Source organism: Chionomys nivalis, chromosome 1 (assembly GCF_950005125.1).
Source record: "Chionomys nivalis chromosome 1, mChiNiv1.1, whole genome shotgun sequence".
Classification (NCBI taxonomy): domain Eukaryota; kingdom Metazoa; phylum Chordata; class Mammalia; order Rodentia; family Cricetidae; genus Chionomys; species Chionomys nivalis.
Genome location: NC_080086.1, coordinates 163245872 through 163256244, shown reverse-complemented (window position 1 = coordinate 163256244; position 10373 = coordinate 163245872). Strand labels below are relative to the sequence as shown.

General features: G+C 41.5%; 1 protein-coding gene across 3 annotated transcripts; it reads right to left on the bottom strand.

Annotated features, from left to right (window-relative positions):
• Nucleotides 1–563: 563 nt before the first annotated feature.
• Mrps33 (mitochondrial ribosomal protein S33) lies at nucleotides 564–9988 on the bottom strand. Of its 3 annotated transcripts, none has more exons than XM_057777785.1 (4): nucleotides 9885–9974; nucleotides 4546–4728; nucleotides 4207–4448; nucleotides 564–1127 (listed from the first exon to the last, which is right to left on the bottom strand). In XM_057777785.1, exons 3-4 carry the CDS (start codon nucleotides 4419–4421, stop codon nucleotides 1022–1024), a joined length of 321 nt encoding a protein of 106 aa, XP_057633768.1. In that variant the 5' UTR covers nucleotides 4422–4448; nucleotides 4546–4728; nucleotides 9885–9974; the 3' UTR covers nucleotides 564–1021. The 3 variants fall into 3 exon arrangements, with proteins under 3 accessions (XP_057633768.1, XP_057633778.1, XP_057633759.1); XM_057777795.1 differs by having other exon boundaries at nucleotides 4546–4615; XM_057777776.1 differs by lacking the exon at nucleotides 4546–4728 and having other exon boundaries at nucleotides 565–1127; nucleotides 9885–9988.
• Nucleotides 9989–10373: the final 385 nt, after the last annotated feature.

Genomic DNA, 10373 nt, shown 5'->3' with positions numbered 1-10373 from the left:
AGGCTAAAGATGGATGCCCCAATGTTACAGAAGAATTTTGGATGACTGCCAAAGCAATGAGATGTCTCTAGAAATTCTAGTTTTGGAAGCTGATTATAAGGCACTTCCTGTTTATTTGGGTACTATTATATCCTTCTGGGGTCTTTGATGGAGTTGAAGGCAGATAGCTATAGTTTTCCTTAGTTATGATAAAAGATAATTAGATATAAAACTTTAGGCTCACAAAGATAGGATAGATAATAGAGTATTTTTCTTAATTTGCCAAATGTAAAGACTAAATACTGTTACTATAATTCTTGCTTGATAACTGTTTTGTTATATGTAATTTTACTATGTTAAAGTTAAAACCTTCCTTTTTAATTAGAGAGAAAAGGGGAGATGACATGGGATGTCCTTCTGTATACGTACTGCTTTGATTGGTTGATGAATAAAGCTGTTTCAGTCAATGGCTTAGCAGAGTAAAGCCAGGCAGGAAATCTGAACAGATATATATATATATATAGAGAGAATAGGCAGGGTCAAAGAGGTGCCATGTAGCTGCCAAAGGAGAAGAACATCAGAATTTACTGATAAAGTCACAGCCTCGTGGTAATACACAGATTAATAGAAATGGGTTAATTTAAGATGTAGGAGCTAGCTAGAAATATACCTAAGCTATTTGCCAAACAGTGTTGTAGTTAATAAAATTTCTGTGTGATTATTCAGGTCTAGGTGGCTGGGAAACAAATAAGCAGTCTCTATTTACAAATCACAATATTTCATTCCCATCTTAAACAAATCACAAGACAATAGTTTATTCATTCCATTAGAGAATTAGGTAAACTTCATATTACAAAACCAAAGTAAGTATAATTTTGAAGAATTAGAATATCTTCAAGAAACCAGTTACAGTTTAACTGAAGTGGATATGAACACAGGGTTGGTGTCTACTGAGGAAGGTCACGTTCCTCTAATAGATGAAAAGATGAGATACACTTTCTTAGTCATCGAGGAAGACATTTTCTTTCCTGACAAGCTGGTACTATTTCTTCTTTGTAGCTCTTTTCCCTTCTCCTTTCTTTGGTTTCACTTTTCCACGGAGCTTCTTTAGACGTCTTTGCTCATCCTTAAAATCTTGATGCTCATCTCTTGATAAAGGACGAAAGAGAAAAAACAAAAAATTTAGCCATCTATGTTTACCACACCAGAGAAGTGCCAATCTAGAGCTGTTCTCTTAGGCTGTTGAGCATGGCTTTTTAGGGCATGTGCTTAGTTTGGTATATCCAACATATAGACTGGCTGGGTTGTGTTTTCTTTCACAAACACAATCCTACAAAGAGTAGTAAACTTCCAGGTGAGACCAAGTAAATCTATGTAACTATGAGATACACCATCCAACATTTCCCTATATAAAATAGGTATATATAAATATCTTGGGTTAGATGCCCAGTATCCCCCCCCCCCAAAAAAAAACCCAAAAACAAAACCTTAAAAAAAAAAAAGACTAAACATTGAGAGGAGTAAAATTTGGACAATAGCAGGCAGATCTTTGTAAGGCTAGCCTGGTCTATAAAGTGAGTTCCAGGACAGTCAGAGCTACACAGAGAAACCCTGTCTTGAAAAACAAAACTAAACAAAACTTGAATATAATTTTCAGTAGCTGCACAGAGATCCTGATTGCCCTAGGAATTAGCATCTACTAAAATAAAAATGGGCAGTTCTGCAGAACAGCCTGCATGGCAGTGAATGTCCCACACATAAAGGCTGTTGGGAAAGGCTCAAGCAGATGGAGAACAAATCAAGAAAAGCCTTCTAGGAGTCATAGCAGCCAGGACTAATGTGGGCAGCGCAGAAGACGAGGAAGGCTACAATTGTAACATGTCTACATCCTAAGCCTAAATACCCCAAAACATGCTTAAACATGTAAACATATGTAAGCCATGGGACCCATGTAAACCTGGTTTTAAAACACAGCTCCACCAGACAGACACGAGCTCTGTAACTTTGGTTAGGAGACCTTGCTCTCCCACTGCACCTTAGTTTCCTCATCTGTAACAGGTAGCAATAATGGCTTATGGATTGAATATACATTATTCAATGGATTTAATAAAATGGGCTAAATATATAAAAAGGGATGCTTTGTTGGGCCCAACTAAACTATTTTTTTTTAAAGATTGATTTTAAAGAATTTGATATCTCATTCTATGAACATGATGGACAATACAGCACAGACCTCATTGGGATTAGCTATGACTGACAAATAATTATCAATATAACCATAACAATTCATCCAAAATAGATGTCAGATCATGTTGTCCAAACTCTGTTGTCCAGGGCAAAAGTCCTGTTCTTTACCACAGTACTCACAGACCCCTGTGACCTGCCTCCTGTTTCCCAGTTGGTCCCTTAGCCCAAACTATTCCTGGGCCATTGCAGGCACAATCCAGCCTCAGTAAGAGAGACCTTTGTTCACTCTTGCCTCTGTCTCACAAGCTCTTCTACAGGTCTCACCAGGTTCACTCATTACCCATGAGCCTCAGCCTAAACCTCAATCTCCTCTCTGGGGCTGACCCTGACTGCCCTGTTTAAGGCTGTTACCATGCCTATTCCCTAGATCACCACAGGCTCTGTCAGCACTCTGGATCCTGCTTGGCTAGTTCTGCCCCTCTCACCCGCCTGCAGCATGTTCAACACTGTCACAAAACATATCATATTATTCATTACATCATTTTTCCATTCTTCAATCCCTCACTGTTTCTGCCCACCACCAGAAGAAAACTACAAAGGCTGCTAGCACAGCAAGGCAGCTTGTTAACCGAGTGAATCAACTGTTTTGGTTGATTTTATTTCCCTCCCTCTTCTGCAGGCTTTTATATCAGACTTTATTGAAGGGATGTCTACATCCATCCTGTCTGATGCTACAGATGGCCATTGGAGGCATCATTTACCATAACTACTGACTAAACATATAAAAATAATTTTGTTTCTTAATGAACAATTAAACACTTAGCATTTTTCCCTTGTTCCCAAAGATAGCTAGGTCTTTGTTCTTCAAATAAATGAAGAACAATATCAAACAGACAGATTAAAATAGTTGAATGTGATTTTGTTAGGGGTTATAATATTCCATGGGATCTGGCTTCTGATATTTTATTTTGGGTCATAATAAAATTAGGTTATATTTTCTGAGCTAAGACTAATGGCAAAGGAGATAGTCCCTAGCAATTCTAGACACTCAAAAGTAGGCCATACATTATAATCTCTAATAATTTATTAACTTAGAATATCCATTTGTTTTGTTTACTGTTGGTCCTTTAACATTCATCTTAAATACCTGTACATGGAAAGTACTTAAAAATATGTTGGATAAATGAATACCAACCTTTAGCTCTCTGGAATGAGTACCATGTTGTGCTATTTATTTTATATTACAACAAACAGTAGTAGTTAGGAGTTAGGACTAATTAAAACATGTTGTATTTTAAAGATGGTATGCAATTCAATTTAATGAAATGTACTATTTTAGTTCTTTGTAAGGGGCATGTATTAGTTTGGAAATTTTCTTAAATTTTTTTTTTTAAAGAAAAATGACCATCTTGGTATTTTATTACTATTTTTTTTTCTACAAGGGTCCTAGGCACTCACTTCTTAGACCTACCAAACAAACAAAACACAGTGTTAAGAGTTATGTGATTTATAAATTACCATTAAAAGTGAACCACAGCTTATCAAAGTCAAATTAATATACCAAGGACACAAAATCAAAATGCCAGAAGTGAGTAGGAGGAGTAAGAATGTCAACAAAATTGCCACCAGCGGAGAATGGAGGCTCCCACACAGCCAGTAAGAGGCGGATCAGGTGTGGGGCAGGGTTCTGTTCCTCTGTACCAACAACCAGCTGCTCTGGCAGGCATGGTGCTTGGTGCGTTTTATTCCTCTTCGTTTTGGCCTACTCCCTACCCCCATCCTTTTTAGAGCGCCCTTAATTAATGAGCAATTGTACGTTCTCTATAGCTCAGTACAGTGTGATGCTGGCTATGTTTTAGACATAATTCCAACAAGCAATTTTGAAAGAGCACCTACCCCCCCCCCCCCACTGTACCTTTTGACGTACCCGGGCTCTCTCGTAAGAGCCACAAAACTGTAGGGAGAGACAGGCTAATTGTTTTCCTTTGCTGCTCTGCGAACACCGCCTCTGACAAGCCCTATCTTTTTATCTCTCCTCACCTGTAGAGGCCAAGGAAACGGAGTGTGCCCATGAGTGCAAAATACGTGTTGTGATTTGGATACCAGTCGTAAGTCTCTTTCTTTTTGGCCAAGGGCTGCTCCCTGAACATATTCACCACTTTCATGGACTTTGAATCGGTAGGCCTGGCCACTTCACCAAAGATCCGGGCACTTAGACGAGACATGCGCAGTGCATATTCTGAAAGCGAAGCCATTTCTTAAGCTGTGAGGTACAAGATTCCCTAGAGAAAAGGAGATTAATAGGCGAGCGTGAGAAATTCTGCACTTATCTAGTAAACATTGTAGAAAATGAAACACAGCAAGCCACCCATGAATTACCGTGTTCCTTTGGCAAGATCTGCCTTGGAGTTGAGACACATCCACTCTGGAGCTGCTTCTCTCCTCACGCCTGCGGTTTTTATATTTTGTGTTTATATACTATGTTGCTTTGGTGTATTGCCTTTCTTACAATTTGTGATTCAATAGGCTATTTACTTGTCGTCAAGTTTACTTATTTGCAAGCTGGATGAAGGGGACAGGGAAACAAGTTATTCTGCTATAGCATCGTTATTATACCTTCAGAAAACAACCACCCAGGCAATCTGCAGATAAATATGCTGACTGCTTGCCATCTAAAGGTGCAATCATGGCAGAGAAGTAATTATGCTGTTGTCTTTATTATCAGTCCTTTGAACACTGTTCTCCTCAAGGGCACCAGATGGCTCTGAGAACTGCTAATGAGTTATGAGGTCATTTGGCCTCTAGGTTACTGGATTGAATTCTGCCTAGCAACTGAAAGCCATTTGGGAAAAACAGACAGTAGTTCTATAGAAACAAAACTCAACAGCTCAAATAAGGATCATCAGCTTAAAAGATCTGTTATCCCTGAACAAAAGTCACCTAGGAATTATGATGCTATTTATCAGCCGTAATGCAGACTAACTCAACAGCACCTTTTCCTTCAGAGGTACAGAATGTAGAAACAGACATAAGAATGATAACTAGGGCATTGAAAATTATAGCTAATAGACAGAAAAAAACCCCACACAATGGACATGTAAAAATCAAGAATGCTTCTGGGGGCTGGAGAGACAGCCTGCAGTGAAGAGCACTTGCTGCTCTTCCAGAGGACAGTTCAGTTCGTGGTGCCCATGCTGGACTGCTCACAAGTGCCTGGAACTAACTCCAGCTCCATGGGATCTGATGCCTTCTTTTGGCCTCTGTGGGCACCACACTCAAATGGCATGGATTCACACAGACACAGACATAAGAAAAAGTGAAAAAATATTTACCACCACCAATAAAAAGAATGCCTCCAGTAGAATAAACATGTCATCTCATTCCAGGTCAGATAGATGGGCTACTGTCGGCAGAATACGCTAATTTATATTAAAATTTCATGCCAAGATGAGAATTCTTGCTGGCTAAAGGACTATTTGGGGGATAGTCTGGCTGACAGAAAAAGGAGCTGGTTTTTAAACATAAAAAAGGCATAAATCTATCTTGAAAAAAAACTGACGGGAGAACTGTACCAAAACCTCGCAAGGAGAAGGGTGCCAAAATAAAACAGCTCTTCAGAGTTTTGTACATTACCCTTGTAAAGTCTGGTTCCATCAAACCAATACTTCAAAAATAAAAATGCCAGGAGAGTGTGGGAGGAAGAAAGAACGCCAATAAAACCACCTGCCGCCTGCAGAGACGAGGTCCCACACACCTGCTGAAAGACAAGGCTAGGTGTAGGACACCTGACAAAACTTCAAAATAGTGCTCGCAAGAAATAAACTCGGTTTGCTTGAAGAAAGTTTTACTGCTATTTCAACAGAAACAGAACAGGGGTTGACCTGAATCCAACTGTAGAATGTCAGCCTCAAACCATTGAATGCCAACTGGATGATCTTGGGCCAGCAGTGCCACCCAAAGGCTAGCAAGGGCAGAAGAGTCAGACTGGAAGTCTCATCGTGGGATCTGGGCTCACTTAGCTTTCCTTGCTCCTCCTTTTTTACACAATTCTCTGCCACCTCTTGCTTGGCTGTGTGGCTGCAGATGGGCTTGGCTGGTGCTATTAGCATGAGGGTTTCATTTTTATCAGGGGAAAAAATGTCATGACCAGTTTAATATCAAAGTAGAAAATAACGACCGGCAGGCATCACAACCCTCCAGGGCTTTGCAGGTACCCAGAAGTCTTCAGAAGCAGCCATGTTTCTATGCATGCTTTTCTTTTTGAAGACCTTGAATCTTCTTCCAAACACAAGTTTGAAACAAACAAATTGCTTTTGCACTCTTTTCATTTGCCCTCTTTTGTTTAATATATAATATTAAGTAGTATAACATAAGAATAGATTTCCATTGTAATTGCAGAAGATTTACAGAGATACTTTAAGGCAGGCTGGGAACTATCATTTTGCCACTAGCATTTAAAGGAAAATTCATCTTGAATTCGCAATCACTTTATTTTTAAATAGAGGCTACAGAACGAGACCTGGCTTTGCATCCTGGCTCCGCCATTCAGTCTATTCTGAACTCTGCCTGTCTAAATCTGACTTTCCCTTTTCTCTGAAAAGAAAGGTTGCGGCAATACTGTGAGAAGTAGGGCAGCGATACTCAGTGAATGGTGACTCAAAAAAGGAACAACTCTACACCTCTCCGAAAGCCTGGCGTTCGTGTGTTCACAGATACATCTGTTGATTTCTCGTCCTCCCTTGAGAGAGTGCACATGCACACACGGTTACGCCTGATAAGATTTCAGGCGTAGCCGTGTGTGCTGGTTACCTGAAATGATACCTTCATTTACAAAGCCTGATGAGGGGGGTGGGGCTACCAGCTCCTTGGTAACCCAACAGGTAGGAAAGAGGGGAAAGGGCTCTCTAGAAACAGTCAAAGCCGTCATAGGATGCTAAGGTAATTCCATACTCACTTTGCAATGCAGTAGACAGGTGGGATAAACGACCAGTAATAAGATCACATTAGAATCCATGGCAACACAGACCACAAAACTCATGCCCTAAAGTGACAAAGTCTTTATGACAAAGAAAGAGAATAAACCTCTTCAGACCCGAGACCCTGACTCAACCCCACTGCCAGCACCATGGCTTTAGTTTCCGTCCATAACACAGACACACATCCTAGTAAGTGACAGAGGAACTTGGAAAAAAAAAAGTTTAAAAATAAAGGATGTGCTTTTCAAAAAAACGCTTTAAAAATTGCATTCATTTATTTTGTGCCGTGTTGTATGCAAGGATGTGGGCACATATATGCTACAATACACAATGGAGGTAAGAGGATAATTTAGGATTCTTCCGCCATATGGGCCTCTGATATTGAACTCAGGTCATTAGATTTGTCTATGGTGTCTTTATCTATTGAGCTATCTCACTGGTCTGAGAAACTTAAAGTACAGACAAACACACAAATAAACCAACACAGGCCAGGTGTGGCCTTGAAGCCTAGCACTCTGAAGCACAGGCAGCTGAATCTCTGTGAGTTCAAGGCCAGCTTGTTCTAAGAAAAGTTTTCGGCCAGCCAGGGCTACGTGGGGGAGACCTCATCTCAAAACAAAAACACAAGATTGTTTTCTGTAGCTACTAGTCCTAAGACTGACACATTGCTGTCTCCCCCCCCCCACCATCTCTAACTTTAAGTAAAAAAGAAAGAAAGAAAAAATAAGGCCCGAGAGAGTGTGATCCCTGGAGCGCACAGACTCCCCCAAGATACTTTCTCATCTTGGCATGCCTGTGCGTGCACACACACACACACACAAATAAAATAAAATACATTAGGACTTTTCAAGATCTTAGCATGCTTTCTTAAAGGATTTCAATTTTATGGAAGAATATGACTTTTAAAAACGACATCAAGTCAAATAATTTACATGGCAATTAGATTTTAATTCATATACAATTATCCTAGGAGTTACGTAACAGTGTGAAAAATTTTAATTTCTAAAAATTTATGTGGGTGGATCTGTGTGAGTATGTGCATGTGAGCGCAGGGCCTGAGGAGACAAGACAGTGTTGGCTCCCCCAGAGCAGTGGTTCTTAACCTTCTAATGCTTCGACCCTTGAACACAGTTCTTCATGTTGTGCTGACCCCAACCTAAAATTTAGTTGCTATTTCATAACTCTAGTTTTGCTACTGTTATGAATCGTAATGTAGGGGTCACACAACCCATAGATTGGGACCCGCTGCTCGAGAGAGACCGAGAGCCGTGTTGGAGGAAGTTGTGAGCCACCTGACACAGGGACTAGGAACTCAACTCGGGTCCTCTGCTAGAGCGATATGCACTATTAACTGCTCAACTATCTCTCCAGCTCCCCAATTAGTCCCCTTGAAACGTCATGTTTCTTTAAATGTGAACGAAAAAAAAATACAGTTATGGAGAAAATGACTGTTAATAATGAGAAACAAAACCAAATTACTTAAAAATGTCAAGGAAAACACATTAAGCCCACATCTGAAAATTCAAAATTCCTTTATCTTTTTTCTTTGGTATAAAAAGGCAAGTTTCTTATCTTTCTGATGGGTCTGATTTGTTCCATTTATTTACAGTGTGTGCACGTCAGTGGTTACCATCAGGTTCACGTTTGTTCTCCACCTTATTTTTGGAGACAAGGTCTTTCATCGTAGCTAAAGCTCAAGGATTGGGCAAGACTGGCTGAGGAGTGAGTTCAGGCTCAGCCTCCCAAGCAAATGTCCCTGAGATTCCAGCGCTTTTGTTTTGTTGTTGTCTGTTTTTATTAAACGTGGGTACTGGGGATACAATTCAAGTACCCATGCTTGCACGGTAAGCCATAGGTCCCACCCATAGGTCCGTTTCTCCAGCTTCTAGATTTGATTTAAAAGATCAATTCTAGTTCAGTAACTGGCTTTGGTTTAGGTTTGCTTTTCCTTTTCGAAAGGTGAAGATGAAGTGTGCTGTATCTGAATTTGTAAACCACTTGTATGAGATATGCATCATGCATTTTCCTGGAAGCTTTCTTCAGTTCCTCAAAGCAGAGTACAGAGTGTACCGAACTTGATGTAGAAAGGTAGCTAGGATCCTTTCTATGCTTTTAAATAAAAGGTCATGTTGTTGTTGTCGTCCTTATCTGCCACTATACTCTCCCCAAGTAAATGAAGACAGTCATATGGTCTTCCTGGATTGTGAGAGTGATGCAAAACTGAAGGCAGGGTGCCTGCCCAATCACGACCCAAGGAATGCACACGTGCTGTTACTGAGAAGCAACCTAATCAGAACGAGTGTTTAAAAATTGGTGCCAACTATTTTACTAGGTCACAGGGCAAGAACACCACTGAATAGATATTAACTTTATTCCGTTCATTATGAACCACTCATATTCTCTGCTGTCTGTCGGTCACTACTCAGGTGACGGAGCTGGAACGGTGTCATACATTTTCCCAAGTACCATTTTAATTGCATTTATAAAAACTAGCAACAAACACAGTCTGCACCTCCCACACAAAACCACAGTGTTGAGGGCAGGCTAACTGGGGGAGAGGAAGTGCATTCTTGGTTGGTTCAATTCCCCACAGGACGCAGGGAAAGGCCAGGGTGTTTGTGGGGTACACGTGGGACATCCGGGCGGGTCCCTAACGGACTCGTCTGGATCCAGGCGAGCTACCTGGGTCGCCCCGCACCGCCGCCGCCCTCGGCTGCGACCCCAACAGTCCGCGCGCCTTACCTGCGTCCGACCTTGCTCGCACGCGTCCCGGAAAGCCCGCCCACCTCCCGCCACCAGCCCGGGAGAGCTGGGGAGAGGCGGACGCTTGGCGGCTAGAGCGGAGCCACGGACAACCCGGAAGTACTAGGGTTCCCTGGGGCCGGGCCTCGGGTGACACCTAGCGGCCCGGCTCGCTCGGCGCCGAGGGCGGTGAGAAAAGCTGTGTGTGCGGCTGTGGTTCTGAGAGCAAGGCTGGCTCGGCTTTCTCAGAAGGTTCTGGAGGGCTCGCAAGCTTCATTTTGTTGAGAATGCCACGGCGCTGCGTCCATCGTCTCTGAAGCTACTTGCTCTTTGATAATAGAACGAAATGCAGAGTTTCCTTTCTCATCATGTTTCCTTTTTCTTTCTTTCTTTCTTTTTTTTTTTGCCGAGCTCACGCCCTATGTGCTCCAAAGATACTAGTTGATGCTAGATCGGAGTCTTTTTGAGCCTCTTTGGAAGATTCCTGTC

Excerpts from the sequence above, each read along its gene's own strand:
- Mrps33 (XM_057777776.1), bottom strand. The coding sequence starts at position 4,421 with ATGGCTTCGCTTTCAGAATATGCACTGCGCATGTCTCGTCTAAGTGCC. Across the intron at positions 1,128-4,206 it reads CGTTTCCTTGGCCTCTACAG|AGATGAGCATCAAGATTTTA; the intron begins GTGAGGAGAGAT and ends TCCTTTATCAAG.